Source organism: Neolamprologus multifasciatus, chromosome 6 (assembly GCF_963576455.1).
Source record: "Neolamprologus multifasciatus chromosome 6, fNeoMul1.2, whole genome shotgun sequence".
Taxonomy (NCBI): Eukaryota; Metazoa; Chordata; class Actinopteri; order Cichliformes; family Cichlidae; genus Neolamprologus; species Neolamprologus multifasciatus.
Genome location: NC_140444.1, coordinates 30,730,307 through 30,746,726, shown reverse-complemented (window position 1 = coordinate 30,746,726; position 16,420 = coordinate 30,730,307). Strand labels below are relative to the sequence as shown.

General features: G+C 41.4%; 1 protein-coding gene across 1 annotated transcript in view; it reads right to left on the bottom strand.

Moving 5' to 3' along the window:
- The window catches only part of mslnb (mesothelin b), a 64,999-nt gene that overhangs the window by 34,254 nt on the left and 14,325 nt on the right, over nt 1-16,420 (bottom strand). The window contains exons 7-49 of the mRNA XM_085162255.1: nt 16,258-16,370; nt 15,873-16,100; nt 15,674-15,748; nt 15,332-15,570; nt 14,562-14,646; nt 14,281-14,424; nt 13,962-14,164; nt 13,762-13,871; nt 13,549-13,667; nt 13,273-13,449; nt 12,890-12,921; nt 12,183-12,280; nt 12,028-12,047; nt 11,835-11,856; nt 11,716-11,743; nt 11,546-11,624; nt 11,308-11,454; nt 10,965-11,173; nt 9,422-9,522; nt 9,202-9,320; nt 8,928-9,098; nt 8,805-8,836; nt 8,607-8,704; nt 8,360-8,379; nt 8,247-8,268; nt 8,137-8,164; nt 7,953-8,037; nt 6,761-6,907; nt 6,436-6,647; nt 6,230-6,333; nt 5,867-5,985; nt 5,596-5,751; nt 5,143-5,357; nt 4,972-5,057; nt 4,499-4,635; nt 4,291-4,416; nt 4,017-4,207; nt 3,843-3,937; nt 1,679-1,806; nt 1,426-1,553; nt 1,223-1,340; nt 569-787; nt 300-470 (exon numbers count right to left, since the gene is read on the bottom strand). Of these exons, the coding sequence (XP_085018381.1) occupies nt 300-470; nt 569-787; nt 1,223-1,340; nt 1,426-1,553; nt 1,679-1,806; nt 3,843-3,937; nt 4,017-4,207; nt 4,291-4,416; nt 4,499-4,635; nt 4,972-5,057; nt 5,143-5,357; nt 5,596-5,751; nt 5,867-5,985; nt 6,230-6,333; nt 6,436-6,647; nt 6,761-6,907; nt 7,953-8,037; nt 8,137-8,164; nt 8,247-8,268; nt 8,360-8,379; nt 8,607-8,704; nt 8,805-8,836; nt 8,928-9,098; nt 9,202-9,320; nt 9,422-9,522; nt 10,965-11,173; nt 11,308-11,454; nt 11,546-11,624; nt 11,716-11,743; nt 11,835-11,856; nt 12,028-12,047; nt 12,183-12,280; nt 12,890-12,921; nt 13,273-13,449; nt 13,549-13,667; nt 13,762-13,871; nt 13,962-14,164; nt 14,281-14,424; nt 14,562-14,646; nt 15,332-15,570; nt 15,674-15,748; nt 15,873-16,100; nt 16,258-16,370 (5,156 nt within the window). The remainder of the gene's footprint in view (nt 1-299; nt 471-568; nt 788-1,222; nt 1,341-1,425; nt 1,554-1,678; nt 1,807-3,842; nt 3,938-4,016; nt 4,208-4,290; nt 4,417-4,498; nt 4,636-4,971; nt 5,058-5,142; nt 5,358-5,595; nt 5,752-5,866; nt 5,986-6,229; nt 6,334-6,435; nt 6,648-6,760; nt 6,908-7,952; nt 8,038-8,136; nt 8,165-8,246; nt 8,269-8,359; nt 8,380-8,606; nt 8,705-8,804; nt 8,837-8,927; nt 9,099-9,201; nt 9,321-9,421; nt 9,523-10,964; nt 11,174-11,307; nt 11,455-11,545; nt 11,625-11,715; nt 11,744-11,834; nt 11,857-12,027; nt 12,048-12,182; nt 12,281-12,889; nt 12,922-13,272; nt 13,450-13,548; nt 13,668-13,761; nt 13,872-13,961; nt 14,165-14,280; nt 14,425-14,561; nt 14,647-15,331; nt 15,571-15,673; nt 15,749-15,872; nt 16,101-16,257; nt 16,371-16,420) is intronic.

Sequence of the window (16,420 nt, the reverse complement as noted above, 5' to 3'; positions counted from 1 at the left end):
ACTCTCTGCGGAAAGCTTTCTATCTTCACCCAAAGCAGCTGATGGAAGTGTGCAGTTCAAATCATGCTCAAGTTATAGATTTGCATGAAATCTGTATGACTGACTCATAGATTGAAAGGGTAAACTGGATAGTGAAACCAACATTTGTAATAGTGGGTTGTGGTTAGGTGTACAAGTACCCAGAAAAACGGTAAACTTTTAGTTTTCTGAGCTGTCCCCATCCCATGTGTTTTTTCTTTCTATTTTTGTCGAGTTTGTGATCTACTTAAACAAAACCTGTAACAGAAAACCTGTCATACCTGACTGACAAAGACCTGCTGGATGATCTGAGGACCAGAAAGGAGGTTTGCCACCAGTGAAGGAGTTTGGGAGGCACTTATCAGCTGATTACCGGAGATGCTCAAGAACACTCTGGAAGGTACACCAATGATGAGAGTGCCCAGACTTATCAGCGATGATGAGCTGTTGATCTGGTGGAAAGGATGGAAGCAGCACACGCATAAGTGAGTATGACCACAAAGATGATTTTGATTTTTCTAAAGTCAGGATTCAGTCTAAAATCTGCAACCTGTATGATGCCCGAAGACAGCAGAGACTGGATGATGGTCATGGCCTGGCCTTCGCTCCAGCCCGTCACAGTGGAGAGAGTGCCGATGGAGTTTATTAAGTCCTGGGGTTTGATTGAGCTGATCTGATTCAGCGACATGCCAGTGCTTTGGCTGCCGAGGGCAGAAATGACTGTGGAGTCAATGTTCTGACCAAAGTTTCCTGCCAAAGCAGCTGTGACCTTCACACGTGAGAGAAAAACTTTGTCAGTAGAGTCAAATTTATGTCTACAGTGTAAATATTCTGGGGAACAAAACTTTATCAAGTTAATAAAGGAGAGCTTAGTGCTCTTTTATTCATCTTTCCATTTCAGCGTTCTTAAAATCACGTACTGCCAGAACAAAGAGCTCTACACCACTCTAAATAATAAACATCAGCTTCAAAACAGGAGCCTGCAAGTGAAACTAAACCCAATTTTATGTGGGTGACAAATTTAAGGAAATAATAAACTACTTTTTACCAAAATACCAGGCAAGATGCTGAATCTCTAAAAGACTGAAATCTTATAACATTCATGTCTAGTTGACCTTACCTATCCTGTATTAAATGTAGTTAGATTTTAGCAGCAGATTGCACACATAGCTGTTTTTCTTTTCTTTAAATGTTAGTGTCTTACTTGTGGGTCCCGGTTTGTACAGAGAACTGTGAGATTCTGCAGAACTATCAAAGTGTTGCTTGGACTCAGTTGGGTAAATGCTGGACCAGGAGCGACACACCGAAACAAGAGAGGAAGGCTGAAAAGAAGGTTAAACAACACTTACAGAAAAATGCAGGATTTGTGGCTGGAGAACGCAACACATTGTATAGATTTAAACTCACAGTAAGGGGTTGAAGTTGCTGTCCTGTTGATATAAAAGGGTGGTGTAGTACTCTGTGAGGTTTGCAGGTAAGACAGAGGTGTTGAAAAGAGCGATGTTCTGAAGGTTCACTGTGAAGACCTGAATGACCTGCAGGGAGGGGAGTAAAGTGCGTCTGTAGGTCATGAAATTATCAACTGTTTTTTTTTTTTGCTGCATTTGAATCCAAGTAGAAAAGCGTCATTTCAAAATTTCCGCCAATGTTGATTCTTTACCGACTCAGATCCAAATGTCACAACATCGTCCAGAGTGAGGAAAGAGACGAAAGACCCGATGTACTGAGCAAACCAAGCTGTGGAATTCAGTTGTGGGTCGCTGGGGAAGTAACACTTTGGGTTTGAGGCTAGAAAAAAAAAGATGTGAACAATAAACACTAATGATAAAGATCAGAATAAATAAAAATATAATCTATAGTAATTTTACTCCACCATAGCCTTTTTTAAATTGCTGTAAATTCTCGAAGTCAAATGTAAAAAGTAAGCAATAAAAAATGCTGCCCATAACAAACTGTTACTACAGTAGCTGGCAGATTTTACTGGAATAAACAATGTTATCCAACAGTCTGCCGATTGGTCTAAATATAAGCAAATATAATTTCCTTAAAGTTAAAGCTATCATTTAAAATCCAAAAATGTTAAATCAAGACAAAGTTACAAAAGACAAAATCTTTGTGTCATCGTCCAGAGTCTGTGACTCCGTGTTTATGTTTAAGTTTATTATTATTCTGTGGTTTTGTTTATTCTGGGTTTTTGTACTCTCCTTTCATTTCATGTTCCTGTGTTCTGTGTCCCCCAGTCTGTGTTAAGTTTGTGTGTGTTGTGTTCAGTCTGTGTGTTTCCTGTTTTATTTTGAAGGTTCGTGTCTTTTGTCAGTGTTTCTAGTTTCACTCCCCTTGTCTCGTTACGTCCAATTACTCCCAGCCGTGCCTCCCTCCTGTTTTCCATTCCCTGATTGCCCTGTGTGTATTTAAGCCCTGTGTTTTCGTGTGTGCGTTGCTGCTTCGTCTGCGTTATTCCCCTCTGTCATTCTGTGCATCTCCCTCTGGCTCCCTGTGCAGTCTCCCTGTGCATTCTCCCCGCGCTGTCCTCCCTGCAAGTTACCCTCACTCATGTTCAGGTTTTGTTGTTTAAGTTTTAGTTTTCCCAGTTTAGAGTGTTTTCAGTTCTGTTTCTTGCCACCCGTTCCTTTGTTTGGTACGTCACTGTCACAATAAAGCTCGCTCACTTCAGAAGCCACCTGCATTTTGGGTCCTTTAATAATTCAGATGGCTTGCCCTGGCAACCCGTGACACTTTGAACCTTATTAAGAACGATGACGGGGACAAGCATCAGTGAAAAATTGCTGCTGTCTTGCTTTTAATGTATTTATACTGTATGTGTACTATACTATGTGTATGTGAATAAAGTAATATTTTTTTAAGAAAATGACTCTAAAGGAAAAGTCCTGAATAAAGGGTTGCTAACTGCAAAAAATGAAGATCTACCAGTGACAGCAAAGGAACTAATTACTTTATATGTGTAGGGTGGTCTGAGCTCTTTGTTATCATGTTAATGCTTTGCTTCTTTCTCGGGTATTAATGTAGCAAGGCAGAGAGTGACAACGTTGGCTAATATCAGCAAACCTTAAGAGATATACTGTATCCTCATAATTCACATTACTGAGTGTATTGAATTTGTTCTACTGTTACACACAGATGAGTATTAGGTATATACACATATATCCAAAGCACAGCAATCTGTGGTGCTGCAAAATGAAGGGAAACTGAAAAATTGCAATTCCCTGAATTTTGTATTGTTGGAATTAAATAATTTGCAGTGCCTCAATAATGCTATGCTTTTTTAATAATAAGTGTTATAAAGTTATATAGTGTAGTTTAAGTGGCCACAGCCCTGAAAAATAAAGGCATGAGACCAGGTGTCCTTGGGAGTAGAAAGCTGCAGACTCTCGCTCATGTTTGCCTGTAGATAAGAGGGGACCATCTCCAGTGGAAAGTTACTGAGACACTGTTGTTTAGACTAGAATCAGAGCGCTTCTGTAATAAAACTGTTAGGGGCACAGCAGCATTTTGGGATCGGCAGCCTGTCATGCAGGACGCATCTCCCTTGTAGAAGTAATAAAGTATTAAATGGTCTACTGAGCAGTGTTTTGTCTTCCATCGGATGCCTCTGAGGAATCAAAAGAACTCGGTGAAGTGTTGTTATTAACAGTGTACAACTAAATTTTCCTTTTAATTTAAATTGTGCTCAGGCGGTTGTGTTTTTAGGTGACATGTGGTTGCTGTTCAGTTTCATGTAGAATATCATTTGATCAATGTCTTTTTTTCCCACTTAAATTAGCATCCCACTTGATCCTTGACCCTGGCATGCTTGAAAGACTTACTTGAGCCGACGTAAAGGTAAGTCCTGATGGTGTTGTACACGTCTCCCCTCACAAAGTCAGCAGTAGTGTAGTTGTGTACACCAAGGACTGAGACACTGAAACACAACAAATCTAAATTAAAACACAAAACAAAAAAACATATAAAGCAGGATTTAGTGCTGTAGTAAAACACACAGTTTTTGGAAGGCCAGGCAGGAGGTGCTGTTTATGACACTGGGACTGATCAGGCTCTTTGTGAGGAAGGGCAAGTAGTTCTTGAGGCGTTGGTCAAACCAAGCGTTCACCTCCAACGTTTGGGTGCTGCTGAGGGCCATGGGCCAGACGCAGGGCAGGATGGAGCGCCTCACCGCTTCCGGCAGAGACTCCTGGAGGCAATGCACAGATTAATGTGTTTAATCATTGCATTGTGTTTGCATTTGTGTGTGTGCTTGTGCCTTGGGCTACGTACAGTTTCTAGAAACTGTGGTGTCTGGCTGTAGCTGTTGAAGAGCATGCAGAGCTGTGCATTGTTGTCGACAACATTAGGACGTCGTAGGTAATCCCCAAGCTCCGATGGAGGGATGGAATTTATGATCTAGAAGATTAGAAGACATAAATTAAGACATTCTCCTCTTGCTTTATCATATTTACTCCTGATATCTTTCAAGTCAACACACCAGACTCATTCTGTCAGGAGGCATGAGCGACAGGAAGGTGGTGAGGTTGGGAAACTGGAAACCTATGAAAGATTGCTCCAGGAAACCATAGAAACTGGTGTTGTAGCTGTCACTGTAGCAGCGGAGAGGTGTTGGACCTAGAGGAAAAGGTGGAGACACAAACTAGGTTATAATATTGGAACTTGCCTCATGCTTTGTTAAGCCATCTGGAATAAAATAAATAAATAAAGCTTCACTTGTTGTTGTATTCACATAAAATGTGACAAACATACATGTTTAATGAAAAAATAACAAGAGCGAGCATAGGAGAAAACTCAATGTCTGACTCCTCCCTCACTTTCTCAAGGCTGGCAGCCATTATGTTAAGAAATGTGAATGGACTACTCGCTTACTGGAATGTTACAGCCCAATTTCATAAAGCAGCCAACAAAAAAATTAAAGCCGAGTTTACTGGTTTCCTGGGTTAGCTTTACCTCTGAGGGTCTGGAGGATTTGATCATAGATTTTCTGCTGTGTGTCTGTGCTGAGCGTTGAGATAGTCACGTTCAGGTTCAGTACACTGAAACAAAAAAAATGCAAAGGTTTATTTCCAGTCAGATTGCTTAAATTCTTCCATAGTTTGGTGCTTGAAGCTTTGTGCTCACCCCAGCTGCTCAATGCTGCAGCTCCGTCCCGCCAGTATTCCGAAGTAAGGTGCAACTTGTCCTGGTGGAAGTTGTAGCAGCAGGGGTGGCAGCCGGGAGGTAAGCCACACCTCTACATCCGCATCACTCACCGAAGGAAGGGAGAGGTTTGCACGATCAAACACAACTTGCAACATGGCTGACCTCACGACTGAAGGCAATGCGTCTTCAGGAGCCTGCAGAAAAAAACAAAAGTAATAATCATGTTTTTTAGATGTAACAGGTGTAACAGGACCTTCTTCAACTTCTGTGTGAGAAGACTAACCAGAAAAATGTTAGAGTTTACCATTATTGCAAACATAAACACAAAACGTATGAATGTTTTACATCTGATGAACAGATAAACTCAGCTTGACTTGACTTCTAGTATCAACAAAACACACCAGGTGACTTTATAACATGATATATGCTCACCAGGATAACAGATGAGAAATCATCAAAGAAGGCAGCCAGAAACTGGTCAGGCACATATTTCATCACCATGTTGACTTGCTCAGAAGTTGTGAGCTGGCCAGGTGTTGTGGACACCTCGGCTAGCTGTCTGACTGTGAGCTGTGACAAGGCTTCCATCTGCATATGCAAACACACATGTTGTCAGTGACAGTTGTGGTTATCACAGAGGGAAACCCCACCCCACGAGAAAACAGATGTATAAAGACAGAAAATGCAGTGCATCATAACACACCGCTGAGAAGTTGGAGTAGATCGTCTGAATGTCCCGGAACGTCGCAAGATAGGCAAAACCTCCCATGTTCACCTGCAGCCATTGTGCACTGGTGGTAATGCCTGAGCTGCAGGCGGGGTCTGAACCACAAACACACACAGAGGAAATTCAGCTTTACTGTGCTGAAGGAAAAGCATCTATCATACATTGTTATGTCACTTTGCAATACACATGACTACCCTGGATTACAGTATTCCTGAATCCCACTAATCTATCAACATGTTTGAATGTTGGATTAATTCAGATGTGACGTGAACAATACATAGACTGTAACTGTTAATAGGCTGCCATTGATTGTTACTGGGCTGTAATACAGCAGTGTACCTGTGCTGTTGTTCCTGGTCAGGAAAACCTTAATGAAGTGCGTGTAGACAGACATCTGCCTGGCAGACGTCAATTGTGGCTGGAGTTGACTCAAAATCTGCAGACTGAGTTGAAATTGGGATTAGATTAATTAAAAAATGGCAGGCTTTTGGCATACCAAGAAAGGCAGTCACATTTGATGTAATTTGTATGGTCTAATTTCTTACATGGCCTGGTAGGAGCTGCAGGTCAGGTTCTTTGTGGAGATACATGAAAGGAAGTCAGGTGAAACAGCTGGCAGAAATGGGAGAAGGCGGCGGCCAAACCATGTCTGGATGAAGGCTGGATCATTGAGGGTGGCCGTGCTGACAGTATCTATTTGGAGTTCTTGTATGGTGTCCAGAATCACGGACACTGCTGGGCTGTTGGCATCCAGAGTCTATAACAAAGATCAAAATGTGATGTAACTACTGACTTTTCTTATCTTTCAACAACAGACGGTTTGCAGAAGGTTCTTCTCGTCTTACAAAATATTGTGTAATGCTTTCATACCGTGTTGACGAGCAGATCCAGAGCCTGGTCCAGGACCTGAGAGGTTTCGGAGAGGAGAAGTTTCCAGACAGGTCTGGACCCACTCGAGCTGGAGGAGCGGTTGCACTTCAGTATCGTTGCCAGCTGTTCTGCTGTTATTGTTGACAGCTGCGTGACGACAGAGAGCAGTTTAGACTCTACAGTGAAAGTGAAAACGAATCACAGACGGCTGTTGACTTATGTGACGCTTTTTTTTTTTTTTGCTTGGTCAGGCCACTTCCGGAGCAAAGGGGGCTCTCGGGCCTCCGACCTCTGGGCCTGCGGCTCGGTTCACTCTGGCACAGCTGGCACAGCTGGCACAGCTGGCTGACGGCAGAGCTGGCGTGCACGCCGGCTCTGCCGTCAGCCCCCTCTGGCTTCTGCTCCGTGGCTACTGGGTGACCCCTCATCTGGGGCTCTCCTCAGCTCTTCCCAGGAGGGTGGCACGGATGCCCCTCCGGTGGTGCTCCATGAGGCTCTCGCACTCTGGCGCCTCTGGATGTCTGGAGCCTGGATCTCCTCCCTGCCTGCTTCATGCCCTGGGGGACAGGGCTATGGCTCTCTACATCCTCTAGCAGACCATTACATGGGGAAACCTTTTGAATACAAGCGCGCTGATCCACACAGGTGTGCACACGGGTGTTCACTGTTCATAGACATAAACTACACCTTTATTGGCTGCTATTTCCAAGCACATTGTGCGCTGTCGGTCCTGCTTGCTACACAACAACATTCAATATTAGGTATTTACTGCTGTTTACACTTAGCTAGATTATGGTGTTGTGTTTAGTATGTTGCTCTGTTTTTTTGCTTGTTTTTTCTTCTTTTTCTCTCAACAGGTGATCCAGGAGATTTTTTTTCTTTTCTTTCTCTTTTTAAGTGCCCTTTCTCACTGTCCCTCTTCCCTTCTGATTTTCTTTTCCTTCATCTTTCTTTCTCCCTTTTCTATCCCTCAGTCATGTCTGTCCCGTCTGTAACAACTGAAAATAAAATAAAATAAATAATAACAACAAAGGTCGATCAAATGGACCAATACGGCAAGGCCGTGATGATCCATTTGACAAAATAAATCCATTGGGTATCCTTGTTGGTCTTCAGGCAACAATTCTGATGGCTAAAGAACCAAATGGGACAGGAAAAATAAAAAAATAAAAAAATTATGTGACGCTCTTACCGAGGCACAAGCCAGTTCCTCAACGGCCAAGTCACAGAGGTTTCCGCTCGTCTGTGCGCTGGTGAGTTGGAGCTGAACTGCTGTTCTGTGGTTTCAAAATAAAACATGTGATTGGTACTTTGTTGACATCTGGGACAATGTTGCATAAAAAGTAAACTCTCCAACAGGTTCATGTAAATCCTACCTGTTCAAACCGATACAGATTTCCGTTTCTGTACCAAAAAAAGGAGAGAAAAAAGTTATAAATTGACAATAAAAAATTGCATTTTATGCATAAAGAAGTGGAGAACTTACCATTTGCCGTGCTGACATTACACTTGTAAGAGAAACAAACACAGAGCACATTACAAATCAACTATATTAAGAATAATGTAAGACAAAACAAATAATCTAAAACATACAATTACCTCTCCAAAGATGATGCAGTCTGAAATAAAAACACAGGAAATGCAAATCAGTTTAATGTATTTAAAAAAAAAATCAGTTCATTCCTGACGCTTGCTAATTATTGACAATTTACATTTAGCGTGTCCATAGAGTAGGTGGTGTGTGGAATAAGATGAAACAGTGAAGAGACAAAGCTGGATATAAGACTTTGATTGATTTGATATTATTTGAGACTGTTCTAAATCTTTATGTTGATGTAACACTCACCAGGTGGTAGTTGGTGGGATAGAGCCTCTTTAGTCTGTGTGATAGTTGCAACGATGCCAAGAGAAACCACAGGTATGGCCAAGTCCAGTCTGGCAAACCTGTAACACGTAAACACACAGATTTTAATCATAGTGCCAGATTATATAAAATTGTTTAACCACTTCGAAAGTGCCGAGTATATGTAGATGTGAAACTCACAGCGTTTTGTATGAAGAGCAAGTGAAGTTTTCCTTGGAGGAGAAAGAAAGCAAACATCATTACTTTAACAAGCACAGGAAAGTAAAAATGATGACTTAACAGGAAGGCAGTTGCTCTTTTTACCGGGTGAATGAACACGGTGAGGTTGGTCAGGAACTCTGTGAATTTATTCTTTTCAGCAGACACGGTCAGGTAATCAAAGAGCGCGTTGATGATGACAGCTTTGTCCGGCAGATTTGGAAGCGACAGCAGCTCTGCGCTCTGTTGTGCAGTCAGGAGTGTCAAGACTTCAATCTAAAAGGAAATACGGAACAAGTGAGAGTTATTTCTATTAGTTCACAGCTTTGTCTGTTTGTATTTTTTAAAATCGTGTCAATTAACCGAAGTCCCATCTCACAGGGTTGAATTGTGGGTTGAGATGGATCAGCTCAGTGAGCGACAGAAGTGCTGAAAATGGACCGAAATTCTGCTGTATCCACACTGCAGTGCTGTTGGAGGTGGACACACAGCTGGAATCTAGAATAAGTTTTTAAAAAGTAGAAATAACTGTAAATGATTGAATTTTTATTTATTTAATTTTTTTAGTTGTTAAATTAAAACACGAAGCATGCGCGTACCTGAGTGTGGCTGCGTCAGGAACTGCAGTATGAAATCCTGCAAGACCAACTGCTGCTGGTTTGAGGTCATCTGGTTAAACTGGCCGATAAACGTCTGCAGTCTGAAAATGAAAGAAGAAAGAAAAAAGGAAAACACTAACTAACCAATAACATTTTGTAATTGAAAAACTAATTTATATTTGTGCTGCATGGATATAACAGAGAACCCTTTGGAGGATTTTTGACTAAACCAACTGTTACAGTGAGCTGAACACAGAGTAACCACGAGATGGGATTTCTTTTTTCAAATCAATTTCTATAGATTATCCTGTCTGCTCAGACCTCTCAGCTTCAGGCCCTGATAGTTTCACTGTTGAATTCATTGTCCCATTCATGACTGGAGAGCCCAAGTGAGCCGTAATCCCAAACCACGATGCTCCCTCCACCGTGCTTCATAGTTATGATGAGGTTTTGTTGTTTTGGTTTTTTTGTTATTGCATAAAAAAGTTTGACTTTTATCTCATCTGTCGTCATTGTCTGTGCAGGTGAGTGTTGTGTAAACTTGAGATGCGCTGTATGTCTTTGCTCCTGTGTTTAGTGTTGCTTTTGATTCTTGGAATTTATTCATTTATTTATTCATTTTTTATGCTGTATTTTGATGCTGTTTGGACTTTGGTGCCGTTGAAGTAATTTTTGTGCTTGAGTTTTTTGGCTTTCTGTTTAATATATTTCAGTTTTTACTATATTGTTGTATTTCGACTCTTGATTTAGTCTCATCTGCGTGCCTTCTACACTTCCTGTCCTACTTGTCTTTTTGTTCTTGATGTTACTGCGAAGGTTGGTTTTCTTTAATGACATGTGCCAGCTTTACTGACTTGTTTGTGATTTTCCAGACTGTTTTCATCTCACTCCTCATCAGCCATTTTATCTGATCTGATAATGAATCATTATTATCGCTTCCTTACATTTACAACAGATTTTTTAAAAATGTAATTACTCATCTTAAATATGAAAAATAGCAAACTAACAGCTAACTGGGATTTCATTGTAAGTAAAACTGTGAACTTTTGCAGATTAATTCTCTCGGCCATGCCCTATGATATAGATTTTATGAATGAGGAAATGAAAATGAGTGTCAGTCAGCTGGCTGAGGTGCAGCAGGAGTGGAGGAGAGAAAATGAGAGTTGAGCATAACTTTGTTTATGCAACAACAAAAAAAACAGAGTTCCTTTCATCTCACGGTTAATAAACACAGAGTTGTTGTGTAAACCTGCTTCCTGGAATAGGGCCGAGGTTATTCAGCGAAAAAAAAAAATCTTGTTTTCACTTTTACCCTGCCTACCTTTGCGTCTTTCTTTAACAACTCCACACTCTATTCGCTGACAGTTTTTTTTTATTAATGAATACGACACGAAATATTCTAGACCTGAATGAAGTTCAGATCAAATTTAGAAATATTAATTGCAGAAATCCTCTGAAATCTTGGAACTCAAAATGTGAACTGTGAACCACACTGGAGGCATGCTGTTGGGCTTGTTCAGCAGCAATTCTGACAAATACTCACATTTCCTGGTATGACTGACAGGTCAGGTTTGTGCTGCTCAGACAGCGCAGAAACATTCCTGATGCGTAAGGCAAGAAGCTCCTCAGGCGGCCTGAGAACCACAACCTGATAACTTCGCTGTTCTGCAGCTGCTCATCTGTCAGCAGCGACACTCTGATCTCTCCAATCACATCCAAAACCTGTGACGCTGATGGAATCACGGGCATCGGCTAAACAAGAGATAATTGAGTTATTTTAAAGGCGGATTAACTTTTCCCTACGTCACAATTCTTGTAACTTAGTGTTTGAATGATTCATTTCATGAATCCTTATTTGTTTGTTAAAGCTTATTAAAGTCATTAACCATGTTAGCCAGGATGTCCAGGGCTGGGTTTAAAACGTTGGAGACTTTAGTGAGCAGGATTTTCCACAGTGTTTTGGAGTGGGCGCTGTTCCCAGGAAGATTACACATCAGAAGAGATGCCAGTTGATTGGCTGTGAAGTTGTCCAGCTGGATGTGTGAAAGAGACAGAGGACATGTAGTTATTCTCTGCAATAAACAGTAATGAGTCCTCACCGGCTCTGTTAAAGTAAATCATTACCTGTGCACAGGCATATTCCTCCAAGGGGACGTTGCAGGGAACTTGATTAAAGGTGTCCAAGTAAGACAGCAGATCAGAGCTTTGGGTCACACAAGACAGGAAATACACGTCAGAATACAAAACAACTGCAGTAGCATTGCTTACTATGTAAATCCTATTAAAAGGGTTACCTGTTGACTCCTGCACAGCTCTGAGTTTCTGTCAAAAAACAGAAAATTATTTTTTTTCAGAAATCATACAAACAGAATGTATTAGCGTTTACGCTGGCAACAGTCAAAAAAAGTCTTACCATTGAGCGGGTTTGCAGGGCACTGTAAAAGACGGGATTAACAAATTAAAACAATGATTGAAATATTATTCAAAACGTTGTGACAACCACAGCTTAAAAGCATTCAAATTAAGATGTGATATGAGCAGAAAAGACAACAGTTGTTGTGATTTGTTGGGATTTAAACTAAATTGTATAGAAGAAAAAATCTCACCCTGAGGTTCGGCACGCACTCTGTTCAAATCAGAAAATCAAAAATTTTCAGTCAGCAAAAGCAGAGGTTTAGGTCTACTTACATGGACTAGCTTAAGCCATTACATTGTGCACTCAGTCGTTTTGACTTTGTGTTTGTGAGGCAGTGAAACGTACCGACAGGTGCAATGTTTATCAGGGCTTCTATAGTGGCCCAGGTGACTGGTTCCATTTCTGGAGGCAGAGATGGTATGGCTGCATAGAGCTGTGTAAAGCTGGGATACAAAAGAACACAAAACAAAAACACACACGTAAATAAAGAGTATATAGCGCTACCAACAGAGCCAATCAGACCTTCAGCTGTCTGCCTACAACACAAATAAATTTTTATAAAATGTGCCCTAAAAATTGGTTGTGGGTTTGTTTGTTTTTTTAAACTTTGGTGTTTGTTTTCACCTGTTTAAATTACAAACTTCTTCTAAAGTTACGAGGTAAGCTGCTAGATGCTAACTAACTGGGTCACCTTGTGAAGTTGGCCGCAGTTTTTTTCCCTAAGTTTTTGTGATGTCCACTATTGAAAGCTGAAATTAAATCTGCATTAAAAATGACTACCTGTCATGTAATTAATTTTCTACATTATCCTGTATTAATCCAGTTAATAAGCTATATTAATGCCACAATGTATATTGTAATCTCATTTCTTTCTCTTTCTGATTTTTTCTGAATTAATAATAGCAATAGCAGTGGTTCAGTTTTAGCCATTAATGCATTGCTACGAAGCCTTAGCTTGAACATGGTTGTTCTTCTGATTCATACAAAGAACAAAACTGTTTGGAAAGAATTGTGAGGCTCATTTAGTCAGAAAACCGGTTAAAGTTACTCACATTTGTTTGTAGATGTCGCAGGAAGGATTGATCTGAAAAATTGCATATTTTATGATTAATATTTGAGAAAGGCTAAAACATGCTCGACACCTACACAGCAAAATCTCCAGTGTTAAATTAACACTAGAGAGTGTCTATATGGGTCCACTCCTCTGGGTGTTAAATATAACAGTGTTGAGTGTTAAATTAACACTTTTGACAGTGTTATATTTTTAAAAGTAACATAGTCAGTTTTGAAGATTAACAATGACTAACACTGAGCAGTGCTGATGTTCTAACACTGGAAAATAACTCAAAAATGTTAGAAATATTCCAGTACACTCTCTAGTGTTAATTTAACACTGGAGATTTTGCTGTGTGCACATCTCAGCCAAAGCTGTTACCTCTCCAGCGAGCCTGACCAAAGCGCTGAGGACCTCTGGGTACTTCCTGGCTGCAGGTGACTCCGTCAGGAAGTTAAACACTTGTCTGATGACAACGTCTTTCTCTGGTGGAGTTGGGAGAGTCAACAGCAGCAACTCTACCATCTGATTTGGAGTCAGGAGGTCAAGAGCCTCCAGCTGAGCGGGTTACAAAGCAGAAGAGGAGAGCACAGTTACTGTATAGTAAAATCACTGCTTCCCGTTAAGTCTGAGCACATCTGTGTATTGCAAACTTACTCCAGAGAAATAAGGGTTGAGTGTGTAGAAGTCGATGATAGAGGCAAAGCTCGAGAAGAAACCAAAGTTGAGTTGCAGCCATTCTGCGCTGTTATTAACTGCAGAGACACACTGGGGGTCTGAAGCATTTGTACAAACATTAACATAAATGCCAAAAGAACTGGTTTTGTAGTATCTGTGTGTTAATCTGTGTTGTCTGTGTCCTCTTCTTACCCGAGGTGTTGTGATTTAGCAGGAAGGGGTAGATGAAGTACTCGTAGATGTTGCTGCTGTACATCGGATCAGCATCCAAAAAGTTCATGCGTTCACTGAGCGCCGCCACACTGCACACAGCAGGGCAAAGACAAAGTGAGAACGACTGCACCAAACCACTATCCGGTTAAACAAAAGAGAAATGAAGACGGTTGACTCACAGGGTTTGGTAAACGGGGCAAGAAAAGTTCTTGGTGCTGAGGCAGGAGAGGAGCTCTGGCTGTACGTCGGGCAGGAGGGGCAGCAGCTTGACCTTGAACCAGAGCTGGATGAAGGCTGGGTCCGTCAGGTGCTCCTGGGTCAGACTTGCTGAGTTTGACTCACTGAAGATCTGCTTAAACTCGGATTCCAACTGCGTGAAGTTCTACAGAGGATGAAGAATGAGGAAGCATTGATTTGCTGAAGCTGCGATGTGTGTAGTGAAAACACAAGCCTATGAAAGCAATGTTGTGAAGCTATAAGTCACCGTGGAGTACTCACTGCTGTGGAGAGCTCCTTGATCAGCAAGTTCAGACGTTGAGTCAGCTCTAGAACCAGCTTCAAGACGACGGCTTCTGTCATGGTCAGGTTGTTACGAGCAGCGCAGTGCAAGACATGAGCCACGTTTGCCACCGCGTCGGTCAGCTGACGGCACGGAAAGAAAAATCATCGGCACAGAAGTTAGAAACTTTTGACATTCAATTTTTTTTTATATGTCAGGAATTTAAGTGAAGAATTCAAAACATTCGAGTGTCAATAATCAAAGGTGAATAAAACCTCACCCCGCAAGGGCTCTTATCGAGGGTGATGCTACAGACATCCTGGATTTCAATCACTGTCATGTTGTCCATACTGTTGTCCAGACGGCTGCACAAAAGTAAAGAACACGCTTGAACACAAAAGACATAGTGATGCATCATCTTACAGCACAGCAACGTTCACACTGACCATGCTGGCAAACAGACACATTTTAAAGGGCGTTCTTGCACATGTGAAATTGATAAAAGTTCCTCAAAGAGTGACAAGTACGAAACCCAAGTTCTACAAGGAACGTAAAACTGCAAATTGTAACACTGACTTAGTAAATTTCTTCTGACTTTGAGTGACTATGAGATGCTCTTATATATATTTTTCTCACATTTTGAAATCAGATAATTACTTAATTAGAAAAAAAATCATTCCTAAATGATGTTAAAGCCTCTGACTGCTAATTACTGTGGTATTTATTTAAAGATTTGTTTTAGTTGCAGACTGGCTTTCCTATACCATTTTCTCCACTCTTAGTTTAATTTCAGTCTGCACTAATACGTAAGAAGAAATTGAGCTTTTAGAAGCACAGGAAAGAGAATGGGGTCACTATACAGCATAGCAAACCAAGAAAACAAGCTAAAACAGACTTAACAGAGCGTTGCTGGATAGAGCTTTAGAGCCGCTGATGTGTCTACATCACTGATGCATTATTGATTCATTGCTTGTTCTATTTTTAATCTCTTGTCTGTGTTTTCCTATTTTCAATGGAAGCCATTAATGTAAATGAGGAATGCTGACTTACAAAACTTCGTGGAAAGCGAGCGTGATGTTATCATGCATCAGGAGTTCTTCATCGGGCAAAAACCTCCGTAACAGCGGCTTCACAACGTAATGATACCAGTCTACCACATTTGTCACATCAAACTTAGGTCCCTCTGGGACCTCAGGTGCGCTTGGCTGGTATTTGCCAGCCAGCTCAGAAAGAGTCCAGTTGAGCAGGAACTGGGTCAAAGTGGTGCTTCTTATATTTGACGGATCTCTCTGGGAAAAAACAGGTCAGGGGTCATTTTTTCTAACTGGCTGTAGAGCTGTTTAGACAGCTTAGAGAGTGGCAACACATGAGTGTGCGTGTGTGTTTGTGTACCTCACGTGTGAAGGACACAAAATTATGAACAAAGCTCCCGATGGGTTTGAAGGCTGACATGAATCCATTTACGACCTGGATGTGCAATGAAGCAGAGGCTGTTAAATTTTACTGAATTCAATTTTTTATGAATATTTTTTCTAGAGATGAAAACATCTTCAGTTATTTTTGCAGGTGGATGCACACCCTGTTACTGTACCTGTTGGAGGCCTGGCTGATGTGACAGCTGTACTGGATAGGAGGGTGGGTACCCAGGGGTTGTCCAGTTGGGGTCCCATCCAGGGCCAGCAGTGGGTGATGGGCCAGATCCCCCTGTTAGCAGACTGTGGAAGACCAAGGCTAATGTGCCATTGTCTAAACTGGCAACATAAGGGCTCATGAGCAGCTCGGCCTTTTGTGCTGGAGACAACAAGTTAAGAACCTCCAGCTGTGAATGAAGAAAAAAAAGGAGTAAGAGAAGAAGAACAGGAAGAAGTGTGGAGCAGCGATATTTGTTGTGGTGGAGTTCTCTGTAGTCTCCAGATCGCCATAAAAACAGCCGTATAAAATTCATAAAATCTTAATTAAGGCTCAGTTTAACTCACTCCATTGAAGACCACATTGAGCTCTGAAAAGTCCTTCAAGCGGGCCATGACACTGAAGGCACCGAAGTTCTTCATCAGCCACTCCGCACTGCTCTCATCTGGCCTCACACAGCCTGCACACAGATCACACATTGACCGACTGTGTACATACTAGCAGTTAGCT